This window comes from Heptranchias perlo, chromosome 2, assembly GCF_035084215.1.
Source record: "Heptranchias perlo isolate sHepPer1 chromosome 2, sHepPer1.hap1, whole genome shotgun sequence".
NCBI lineage: Eukaryota > Metazoa > Chordata > Chondrichthyes > Hexanchiformes > Hexanchidae > Heptranchias > Heptranchias perlo.
This window is the reverse complement of record NC_090326.1, coordinates 105,092,987-105,105,069: the sequence shown is the minus strand read 5'-3', so window position 1 is coordinate 105,105,069 and position 12,083 is coordinate 105,092,987. Positions and strand designations below refer to the sequence as shown.

General features: G+C 42.4%; 1 protein-coding gene across 6 annotated transcripts in view; it reads right to left on the bottom strand.

The window, feature by feature from the left end:
* Positions 1-12,083, bottom strand: part of LOC137341956 (tensin-3-like) — a 385,280-nt gene that overhangs the window by 228,482 nt on the left and 144,715 nt on the right. For all 6 annotated transcript variants that reach the window (XM_068005512.1, XM_068005503.1, XM_068005521.1 and 3 more), the window contains 2 exons: positions 9,794-9,908; positions 3,361-3,398 (listed from right to left, as the gene is read on the bottom strand). In XM_068005512.1, the coding sequence (XP_067861613.1) occupies positions 3,361-3,398; positions 9,794-9,908 (153 nt within the window). The remainder of the gene's footprint in view (positions 1-3,360; positions 3,399-9,793; positions 9,909-12,083) is intronic.

Below are 12,083 nucleotides of genomic sequence, written 5' to 3'. Positions count from 1 at the left end.
GGTTCTGTCTTCATGGAAGAGGACACAGATAACTTCCCAGAAATGCTAGGGAACCAAGGGACTAGTGAGAAGGAGGAATTAAAGGAAATTAGTATTAGTAAAAAAAAGTGCTGGAGAAATTAATGGGACTGAAAGCCAATGATACCCCAGGACCTGATAATCTGCATCCCAGAGTACTAAAAGAGGTAGCCATGGAAATAGTGGATGCATTAGTTGTCATCTTCCAAAATTCTATAGATTATGGAACAGTTCCTGCAGATTGGAGAGTGGCAAACGTAACCCCACTATTTAAAAAAGGGAGAGAGAAAACAGGGAACTACAGACCAGTTAGCCTAACATCAGTAGTAGAGAAAATGCTGGAGTCTATTATAAAGGATGTGATAACAGGACACTTAGAAAATATCAACAGGATTAGACAAAGTCAATCTGGATTTATGGAAAGGGAAATCATGTTTGACAAACCTACTGGAGTGTTTTGAGGATGTAACAGGTAGAATAGATAAGGGAGAACCAGTGAATGTGGTTTATTTGGATTTTCAAAGGCCTTTGATAAAGTCCCAAATTAAAGCACGTGGGATTGGGGGTAATGTACTGGCATGGATTGAAAATTGGTTAACAGACAGGAAACAGAGAGTAGGAATAAATAGGTCTTTTTTGGGGTGACAGGCAGTGACTAGTGGGGTACTGCAGGGATCAGTGCTTGGGCCCCAGCTATTCACAATGATTTGGATGAGGGAACCAAATGTAATGTTTCCAAGTTTGCTGACGACACAAAACTAGGTGGGATCGTGAGTTGTGAGGAGGATGCAAAGAGGCTTCAAAGCAATTTAGACAAGTTGAGTGAGTGGGCAAATACATGGCAGATGCAGTATAACGTGGATAAATGTGAAGTTATCCACTTCGGAAGGAAAAACAGAAAGGCAGAGTATTATTTAAATGGTGATAGATTGGGAAATGTTGACGTACAAAGGGACCCGGGTGTCCTTGTACACCAGTCACTGAAAGCAAACATGCAGGTGCAGCAAGCAGTTCGGAAGGCAAATGGCATGTTGGCCTTCATTGCAAGAGGATTTGAGTACAGAAGCATGGATGTCTTACTGCAGTTATACAGGGCCTTGGTGAGACCACACCTGGAGTATTGTGTGCAGTTTTGGTCTCCTTACCCAAGAAAGGATATACTTGCCATAGAGGGAGTGCAGCGAAGGTTCACCAGACTGATTCCTGGGATGGCAGGACTGTCATATGAGGAGAGATTGGGTCGACTAGGCCTGTATTCACTCGAGTTTAGAAGAATGAGAGGGGATCTCATTGAAACATAAAATTCTGACAGGGCTAGACAGACTGGATGCAGGGAGAATGTTTCCCCTGGCTAGGGGGTCCAGATCGAGGGGTCACAGTCTCAGGATACGGGGTAGGACATTTATGACTGAGATGAGGAGAAATTTCTTTACTCAGAGGGTGGTGAACCTGTGGAATTCTCTACCACAGAAGGCTGTGGAGGCCAAGTCACTGATATTTAAGAAGGAGCTGAATAGATTTCTAGACACAAAAGGCATCAAGGGGTATGGGGAAAGAGCGGGAATATGGTATTGAGATAGAGGATCAGCCATGATCATATTGAATGGCGGAGCGGGCTCGAAGGGCCGAATGGCCTCCTCCTGCTCCTGCTCCTATTTTCTAAGAAGGAGAAAAGAATAGAAGGGTATCCGTACAGGGTTGGATGAAGTGGGGTGGGAGGAGGCTCGTTTGGAGCATAAACACCAGCAGAGACCAGTTGGGCTGAATGGATTGTTTCTGTGCTGTAGTTTCGATGTAACATTGGAGAAATAGGTGATCACCTTGAACAGATTAGTGGAGTGAGTAGACAGGGGCTTTGAAGGAATTATCCATATGTTTAGTTCCTGAAGACTTTATTTTTCTTGGTTTGAACTTACATAATTTTAAAATGACAGTATGTAATGTTAGCCTCTCATTAGTCAATTTTTATGTAGATCAGACTTTTAAAAAAAAACAAATCACTGGTTAATGTTGTAGTGGAGTACATAATAAACAATTCTCTGTCAGTAATGCTTAAATTTATTGAACCCCGTCACAGTAGAGTTCACAATGTTCATTCCATCAAAAGCACCACAGGGAGATTTTTTTTTCTCGGAAAATTCATTAACAAAGTATTAGCAAATTCTACATGTGTCTCAGCAATGCAAAGCATTTTTTAAGGTCAAACTTTAGTTATATATGCAAACTGTAAGATTGACAGCACTGGTTTTAGTCTATGAAGATACACTCAGGGACAAAATATATTCATTCATTTATATTTTTTTTTAAAAAGAGAATAGCACATCCATCATTTTCTCCCCATTCCTTGATGTCCCAAGCACTACTGGCAGTGAACGTGCAGGCCTGTGACCTGCTCCAACATCTCCACCAGTGCTGCTCTTAGTCAGTCGCTAGGAAGCACATGGTAGCAACGTAGGAATGACTGTTCCCTCATTTTTGTTGTGGGCAGGTATCTGCCCACTCCAATCTGTGCCCTCCCACAGAAAATTGGCTGAGATCAACAGCTTGGCAGCGCAGGTTAGCAAAGTGCAGTAAATTGGTGCTCTAACACATTGTACAATTAACTTTTTCTTGCTCAAATGCTCAGATTCGCAGCCAATCAAATCACCATATTTTACCTGATCCATTTCTTGGGTGTAAACTCCTTCTTGTGAGAATTACTGTTCCACAACACCAATTAGCCTAGAGCTCTTGTGCCTATCTCATCTGGTGTTAAAAAGTACTGTACTTCAAGTCACTGGTGTCAGTGTCGCAGTGTCCAGCACTCTCGCGGCTGGAGTCAGAAGGTTATGGGTTCAATTCCCACTCCAGAGACTTGAGCACATAATCCCGACTGACACTTCAGTGCAGCGCTGAGGGAGTGTTGCACTGTCGAAGGTGCCGTCTTTCAGATGAGATATTAAACTGAGGTCCCGTCTGCCCCCTCAGATAGACATAAATGATCCTGCAGCACTATTCGAAGAAGAGCAGGAGAGTTCTCCCCGGTGTCCTGGCCAAAATTTATCCCTCAACCAACATCACAAAAACAGATGATCTGGTCATTATCACATTGCTGTTTGTGGGACCTTGCTGTGCGCAAATTAGCTGCTGTGTTTCTTACATTACAACAATGACTACACTTCAATAGCTGTGCGTTGGGACGTCCTGAGGTCATGAAAGACCCTATATAAAATGAAAGTTCATTCCTTTCTTTCTTCTTGCATAGCAGTGAAAGAAACTGACAAGTGTAGAATTTCCCACAGGTTAACTTGTTTCTCTGCCAAGAATTACAAATAAAATAATTTATTATTTGTTCCTACTTACCTTTGACTCACATTTCTTGTGACATGCATATTTGCAAACTGAAAAAAAAATAAAAAGAAATTAGAATAACTGATAGTAAAAGCTGTTTTTTGAAATTATTGCTTTGAAATTATAATAAGGTAGTTTTAATGTAAGTTTAATTATCTGTAAAGCTAGCTGCTAATTCAGCATCACAATGTCATTGCTCTACCTTTGTGTAAGACACATATACAATTGCAGAGCATTAGTATTATTCTATGTTACTTTTTGTCAGCTTTGTTGTTTCAGCCAGTAAAAGAAACATTTTGATAAGTTACCCAATGAATGGCAGGTGCTTCCAAAATGGTGGCACCAAGCAAGACTTATTAGTTAGTCAGGGCAACACACAGTATATAATAAAACATACATGGTTCAAATAAATGTGCAACGATTAGGTTACAATTATCAGTCCCTCAGTAAGGATGTCATCATGCAAAATTACGAGAAGTGTATGGAACCTACCATGACATCTGCTACCAACTTAAAAAATCAGAAAAGTCAATAAAACTGTCCCTCATTGTACCACAGAACATAACTAAAAAGATAAAAAGTAAATTCTGAAAACCCGAACAAATTACTGCCTGGCAATCACCCCTCCTCTTCGATTTTTCCTCAGATTTTCTGCTCTTACACCTGCTTCTCTGAAGGTTGCGACTCATGGTTGGTCACAACAGCTGATGATCTGTTTAATCATGGGGAAAAAAATGACAGTGAAGCCTGAACAGCCATCTGGCTAAGGTCATGCTAACAGCACAGAAAGGAGATCAAACATGGAGCTTTCCACATTTGTGAGTGAACTTGCTTTCAATTCACTTCAGCAGCCCAAAGGTGACTGAATATTTTGGGTCTGAAAGTCATCGGTGGGCTGTTAAGTTGTCGTCATGCTACTGACTTGACAAGTAATTAGCAACTTCTGCAATGCTGTTAATAATTTTAAACTGAGCACTAGTCTTGCAACTGCACCAGGACAGAAAGTGATGCAGATCCCTACGAAAGCGAAGGGACATCACTGACATCAACTGAGCAGCTACAATTCTGTATAAAATAATGGAATCAGTTATCAGGTGTAAACTTGAAGATTATCTATACAATAATAATTTAGCAAACAGCAGTCAAAATGGAATCAGAAGGGGAAGATTCTGCCTGACCAACCTCCTTGACTTCTTTGAAGAAATGACATCCCAACTGGACTGTAGTAAACCCTACGATATGGTGTACCTAAACTTCCAAAAGGCATCTGACAAAATTCCAAATGAAGGGTTATCAATCAATCAAACTCAAATTCAGCTTAAATCTTGAGCACAAATATTAAATTGGCTGAAGGGTAAAAAAAAAGTTAAGTTGGGGTTGTGGGCGGGGGGGGGGGGGGGGGGGGGGGGGAGAACTTAAAGGAGTGTCCCAAGGTTCAGTGTTGGGACCACCGCTGTTTCTAATTTATTTCGATGACTTATTTGTGGCAAATGGAATTCAATGTAGACAAATGTGAGGTCATCCACTTTGGATCAAAAAAGGATAGAACAGGGTACTTTCTAAATGGTAAAAAGTTAAAAACTGTGGATGTCCAAAGGGACTTAGGGGTTCAGGTACATAGATCATTGAAGTGTCATGAACAGATGTAGTAAATAATCAAGGTGGCTAATGGAATGCTGGCCATTATATCTAGAGCACTAGAGTACAAGGGGGCAGAAGTTATGCTGCAGCTATACAAAACCCTGGTTAGACCGCACCTGGAGTACTGTGAGCAGTTCTGGGCACCGCACCTTCGGAAGGACATAGTGGCCTTGGAGGGAGTGCAGCGTAGGTTTACTAGAATGATACCCGGACTTCAAGGGTTAAGTTGCGAGGAGAGATTAAACAAATTGGGGTTGTATTCTCTGGAGTTTCGAAGGTTAAGGGGTGATCTGATCGAAGTTTATAAGATACTAAGGGGAACGTATAGGGTGGATAGAGAGAAACTATTCCGCTGGTTGGGGGTTCTAGGAATAGGGGGCAGTCTAAAAATTAGAGCCAGACCTTTCAGGAGCGAGATTAGAAAACATTTCTACACACAAAGGGTGGTAGAAGTTTGGAACTCTCTTCCGCAAACGGCAATTGATACTAGCTCAATTGCTAAATTTAAATCTGAGATAGATAGCTTTTTGGCAACCAAAGGTATTAAGGGATATGGGCCAAAGGCAGGTATATGGAGTTCGATCACAGATCAGCCATGATCTTATCAAATGGCGGAGCAGGCACGAGGGGCTGAATGGCCTACTCCTGTTCCTATGTACTTACAGTCAGAAGCACAATGCAAACTGGATGGAAAAATGGGCAACATATTTACTCCATGAATGGTATTGAACTAGCTGAGAATGAAGTTCAAAGACACTTAGGAGTCTCAGTAGATCCTACATTTAGTATGTCTAAGCAATGCAGAGCAGCAATCAAAAAAGCCAATCGGACGATGCATTATACAGCCAAAACAGTAAAATGCAAGTCAGAGTAAGTTATAATCAAGCTGAATGGTGCTCTGGTTAAGCAACACCTTGAGTACAATGTTCAGTTCCAATCACTGAGACACAAGGAATTATTTTGGAGACAGTGCAGACGAGCCACAGCACTGATCTCTCCTTTTGGTGTTCTGAGTTATGAGTAAAGCCCAGGTAAACTTGGACTTTTCAGCCTTAAAAGGTGGCAACTGACAAGTGATTTTCTAGAAGTACTATATATAAATGTATGGAAAGGTAAATCTGGAAAACCAAATTAATGAGAGAGTAGGACCAGGAGCAATAGGTTGAAATTAATAAAAGGCAAATTTAGGACTGTCAAGAAATGTGCTTAGATTCTGTGGGAGAAATTCCAAGAACCAAGAGGCCATTGTGAGCAGGCAAAGAAAGTCCACAGGTGCATGGAAACCATAGATGCGATGTGTGAACCACAAACTCTACTTTCCGATTTTCTCGCAGCAATGCCTGGGAGATTAATCTTTCATTGCTGGCTTTTTTATAATGCGCAATATAAATTGTTGGTCCACTGCCATGCAGAGTATTTCAATATTCAAATAGGTATGTAGGTTACAGATTTGAGTATGTGTGGGGCAAATGGCCTTCCTTATCTGTAATTGTCTTGTGAACAGTTTGTTGTCAAGTATCCATCAGATAGTCCAAAACCCTGGGCCATTCTTGAGTACCTACTTGCAATCCCTTCACATTTCAGCACCATTAGTGGTCAGAGCCATATTAAAAATTCTTGGGGCCCATTGGTAACCCTAGAACTCTCACTGTCACGCTGGCCGTTTCCCCTGTGTTGAGTACTCCACATTGCAGCCTTTTGTGAGTTTTCATGAGACTGGGGATGGGAAAGATCTGGTGCCAGAAGCTTTTGTGCTCTGTGGGAGAAATTCCAAGAACCAAGAGGCCATTGTGAGCGAGCAAAGAAAGTCCACAGGTGCATGGAAACCATAGGTGTGATGTGCAAACCACAAACACTACTTTCCGATTTTCTCGCAGCAATACCTGGGAGATGAATCTTTCATTCCTGGAGACTCCAGGACAATCCAGGAAGGTTGGCAGCCCTAGTTTTGGCAAGTTTTACCAGAGGCCCTATTTTTGCACTGGGCTCCTTAGTCATAAGAACATAAGAAATAGGAGCAGGAGCAGGTCATACGGCCCCTCGAGCCTGCTCCGCCATTCAATCGGATCTTGGCTGATCTTCGACCTCAACTCCACTTTCCCGCCCAATCCCCATTTCCACTGATTCCCCTAGAGTCCAAAAATCTATCAATCTCAGCCTTGAATACACTCAACGACTTAGCATCCACAGCCCTCCGGGATAGAGAATTCCAAAGATTCACAACCCTCTGAGTGAAGAAATTCCTCCTCATTTCAGACTTGAATGGCCGACCCCTTATCCTGCGACTATGCTCCCTAGTTCTAGACTCTCTAGCCAGGGGAAGCAATCTCTTAGCATTTACCCTGTCAAGCCCCCTCAGAATCTTATGTTTCAATGAGATCACCTCTCATTCTTCTAAACTCCAGAGAGTATAGGCCCATTCTACTCAACCTCTCCTCAAAGGACAACCCTCTCAACCCAGGAATCAATCGAGTGAACCTTCGGTGCTCTGCCTCCAAGGCAAGTATATCCTTCCTTAGCTAAGGAGACCAAAACTGTGTGAGTACTCCAGGTGAGGTCTCACTAAAGCCCTGCAAAACTGTAGTAAAACTTCCTTACTCTTGTACTTCAACCCCCTTGCAATAAAGGCCAACATGTCATTTGCTTTCCTAATTGCCTGCTGTACCTGCATACTAACTTTTTGTATTTCTTGTACGCGGACACCCAAGTCCCTCTGAACATCAACATTTAAAAAAATTCTCTTTTTCTATTCTTCCTACCATAGTGAATAACCTCACATTTCCCCACATTATACACCATCTGTCACCTTCTTGCCCACTCGCTTAACCTGTCTATATCCCTTTGCAGCCTCTTTGCGTCCTCCTCACAGCTTACTTTCCCACCTAGCTTTGTATCGTCAGCAAACTTGGATACATTACACTCGGTCCCTCCATCTAAGTCATTAATATAGATTGTAAATAGCTGAGGCCCAAGCACAGGTCCTTGCGGCACCCCACTAGTTATAGCCTGCCAACCTGAAAATGACTTGTTTATCCCTACTCTCTGTTTTCTGTCCGTTAACCACTCTTCGATCCATGTTAATATATTACCCCCAACCCCATGAGCCCTTACCTTGTGTAACAACCTTTTATGTGGCACCTTATCAAATGCCTTTTGAAAAAGTCCTGTGCATTAATCCGTCCCTGGCAGAGGCTATCTATCTTCTTGGCTAGGGAATGGAGTCAGGCTATCAAAAGAGGGGCTGGGGAGCAAATACAAAATTCCTGTCCTTCAAAAACACGAACAATAACTGACCACCTATATCAGGAATTGGTATATGGACTGCTATGAAGATCATCAAACAATCATACGTCGGTCACTCGAACTTGAACTGAAAGTACATTCTTCTGCTTACCAAAGCCATAGAAACATAGCATCTTGAAGCATGCATCGCTGACACCTACACGCACACCTGTAACCTACATTACTTCTTGAACATTAAAATGCTCTGCATGGCAGTGAACTAATCATTTATATTCCACATCACCACAAAGCACGTGCACCTACATGCTCATGTTACCCACACAGACAGCTACACTCAATACATATACAGGAGTGGTTTCAGCACCAAACAAAAAAAGAAAATGGAAAGAGAGGAAATTATAAACACAATAGAATATGAAAGGAAAGGAAGCTAGACAGACAGAAAAAAGGTAAACAGAACAAAGGTAAAAGGAAATAAACCAAGAACATGCAGAGAAATAAGAGTGTAACAATCCCGTGCAGAGATGTGCCAGGTCTTTTTTCCAGTTTATATTTTTGCTCAATATGGTCATTGCAAAATTCTTTATTTACTATCAGTTTTGTTTGCTTTTCTATTCACTTTGTGCTCAGACCTATCATTTTTGTTCCTCTGTACCTTTGGTAATGCCTCACTTTCTAACATTATTAATTCAATTTAGATTAAAATGTTCTCCTTTAAGGGTCTTATTAACATCAAAAATTCTCCGGAACCCAGTTGCCGTTGCCCACTGCCACTTAAGTGTGGTCGGCACAGGAGAGACCAGCAGGTGACCTAGTGGGGGAAGGGAAGGGAAATACAGATCAGGGAAAGAGGCAGCAGTAAGCCTTACAGCATACATTTTCCTCTGTTCTCCACTGTATTCCTGCACAATTTTGAGCAGGCCCACCGAGGAGAATCCTGGCCAACGAGTAGAATTAGAAAACACACAAGGGGTAGGAACACACAAAAGAAGTAATGTGTAAGATGACAGAAATGAGATAACAGGAAAAACAGTAAAAGGACCACAAAAACAGTGGCAGAAAAATGATATAAAGCTGAGGAAAATGGAGCACATTATAGAAAAAAGCCAATAGGACAGTGAATGGATAGCACTAAGGAGAATAGCCAGGACCTATTTTCTGAACCTGCGTTCCAGATCCTTTTCAAAAATAGCATGATTACTAAACACTGACTTGTAGTGAATTTGAATGTTGCACTGCCCAATTTATCACTTTTTTTTTTAACACTAACTAACTAAAAAGTCACTGAATTGTAAAAGAAACCATCAGCATCCAAAACCCATTGCTCCACAAAAGGTCACGCTATTCTGATCACCCTTTTACTGTTAACATTATAACTTCACATCAGTCACACCAACATGTAACAAAGGGATATATTAATGGAGGCTTTTTAAAAAAAGTAAATGTTTGAATAGTTGCTAAATATGTCCTTTTACAAATTTGTGCCATATTAAAATTTAAAAGCATTGGGGGAAAAAAATGAATTTGCACAAATAAGTCGTCGTATATTTTGGAGACTCACCTCTGCATGAAAGACCTTGACTGCTGCTGATGAGTTGTTTGCAGATGCTGCAGGTTTTTGGCTTTTTGAAAGTCTTGTTCTTGAATGTATGGGAACTGGAAACTAACTCTTCAGGCTGAAATATCAAACATTAGACACTTTTCAGCATAAATTTCAGAAAGCAGGATTTTTACTTCACAGTGTATTAAAAAGAACGTTGCTAAAAATATTATAGGTCACAAGTAAAAACTTAGCAATGTAGCTGATGACATCAATCTCACAGCTCTCCTAACCATACTTTAAGCCTCATATAACACTAACGGCAAACAGAAAGAAGTCCACAACTTATATGGTCAACCTGATTGTGACAGTAGGGAAATTCCATATTTATTTTATATAGTGTCTTAAAATAGCTAGACTTAAAATGGAAGCTGTCTCTCAGTGACAACTTGCATTTATATAGTGCGTTTGGCATAGAAAAAAAATCCCAAAACACATCACAGAGGCATAAGGAAAATGGATGCCGATTCAAAGAAGGAGCAATTAAGAGGTTTGGCAAAAACTTAGTCAAAAAGGTGGGTTTTAGGGAAGATCTTAGGAGGGCAGGTGGAGAGGCAGAGGGGCTTAGGGTGGGAATGCTGGAGAGTGAGACTTGGACAGCTGAGGGATCAAAGGGAAGGGGGATACACAAGAGGCCGGAAGTGCGGGAGAGGAGTTATCGGGATGGAGGATAGCATAAGGAGTAGGGAAGGGTGAGGCCATGGAGGAATTTAAAGACAAGGATGAGAACTTTATATGAGGCATTGTGGGACCAGAAGCCAGTGTAGGTCAGTGTGAACAGGGGTGAGTAGCGTTTGGTGCAAAATGGAATATTGGCATCAGATGTTAGAGATGAAAGTAGGTAGGCTTTGTAATGGAGGTATGAGGTCAGAAGCTCAGTTCAGGGTGCAGGGGTTAAGAACAGCCTGATTCAGCCTAAGACAGTGGCCAGGGAGTCAGAGAGAGAGTGTTGGTGTTTGAGGCCAAAGACAATGGCTTCAACCTTCCCAATGTTTCTCAATGGAGGAAACTATGGCTAATCTAAGACTGTATATTGGACAAGCAGTCTGACAGTGAAGGGGTCAAGACAGGTGTTGGTGAGGCAGTGCTGGGTGTCATGGGCATACATGTAGAAGCTGATCCCATGTCTGTGGATGATGCTGTCAAGGGCAGCAGGTAGATGAAGAAGAGGAAAGGGTTAAGGATCTATCCTTGGGGTTCTCCAGAGGTAATGTTGTGGGGGCAGGAAGACAAACCATTGCTGGAGATGTCCTGGTGACGATTGGATAGGTAAGAGTGATTGCACCGATCTGGACAATGGAGAAGGATGGGTGTGGTAACCATATCAAAGGCTGCAGAAAAGTCGAGAAGTAAAAATGCACCATGGTCAGTTACAGAGAATGTCACTCATGGCTTTAATTAGGCCATTCAGTACTGTAGGAGAGACTTAAACCTAACTAGAGGGATTCAAATAGGATTTGCGAAGGAGGTAAGCATGGATCTGAGACAAAAACACGTTCAGAAACCTTGGATGGGAAAGGGAGGTTGAAGGTAGGACTGCGAGGGTCAAGGATGGTCATGACAACAGTTTTTAAAGGGAGGGGACAGTGCCCAAGGACAGGGAACAAACTCAGCTAAAATGGGGGAAGGAAGCCTGCCGCCCTTACCCGGTCTGGCCTATATGTGACTCCAGACCCACAGCAATGTGGTTGATTCTTAATTGCCCTCTGAAATGGCCCAGCAAGCCACTCAGTTGTAAAATCTCGCTACGAAAAGTCATAATAAGAATAAAACCGGACGGACCACCCGGCATCGGACCACTAGGCACCGGACACGACAACAGCAAAACACCAAGCCCAGTCGACCCTGCAAGGTCCTCCTTACTAACATCTGGGGACTTGTGCCAAAATTGGGAGAGCTGTCCCACAGACTAGTCAAGCAACAGCCTGACATAGCCATACTCACAGAATCATATCTTTCAGCCAACGTCCCAGAATCTTCCATCACCATCCCTGGGTATGTCCTGTCCCACCGGCAGGACAGACCCACCAGAGGTGGCGGTACAGTGATATACAGTCAGGAGGGAGTGGCCCTGGGAGTCCTCAACATTGACTCTGGACCCCATGAAATCTCACGGCATCAGGTCAAACATGGGCAAGGAAACCTCCTGCTGATTACCACCTACCGTCCTCCCTCAGCTGATGAATCAGTCCTCCTCCATGTTGAACACCACTTGGAGGAAGCACTGAGGGTAGCAAGGGCACAAAATGTA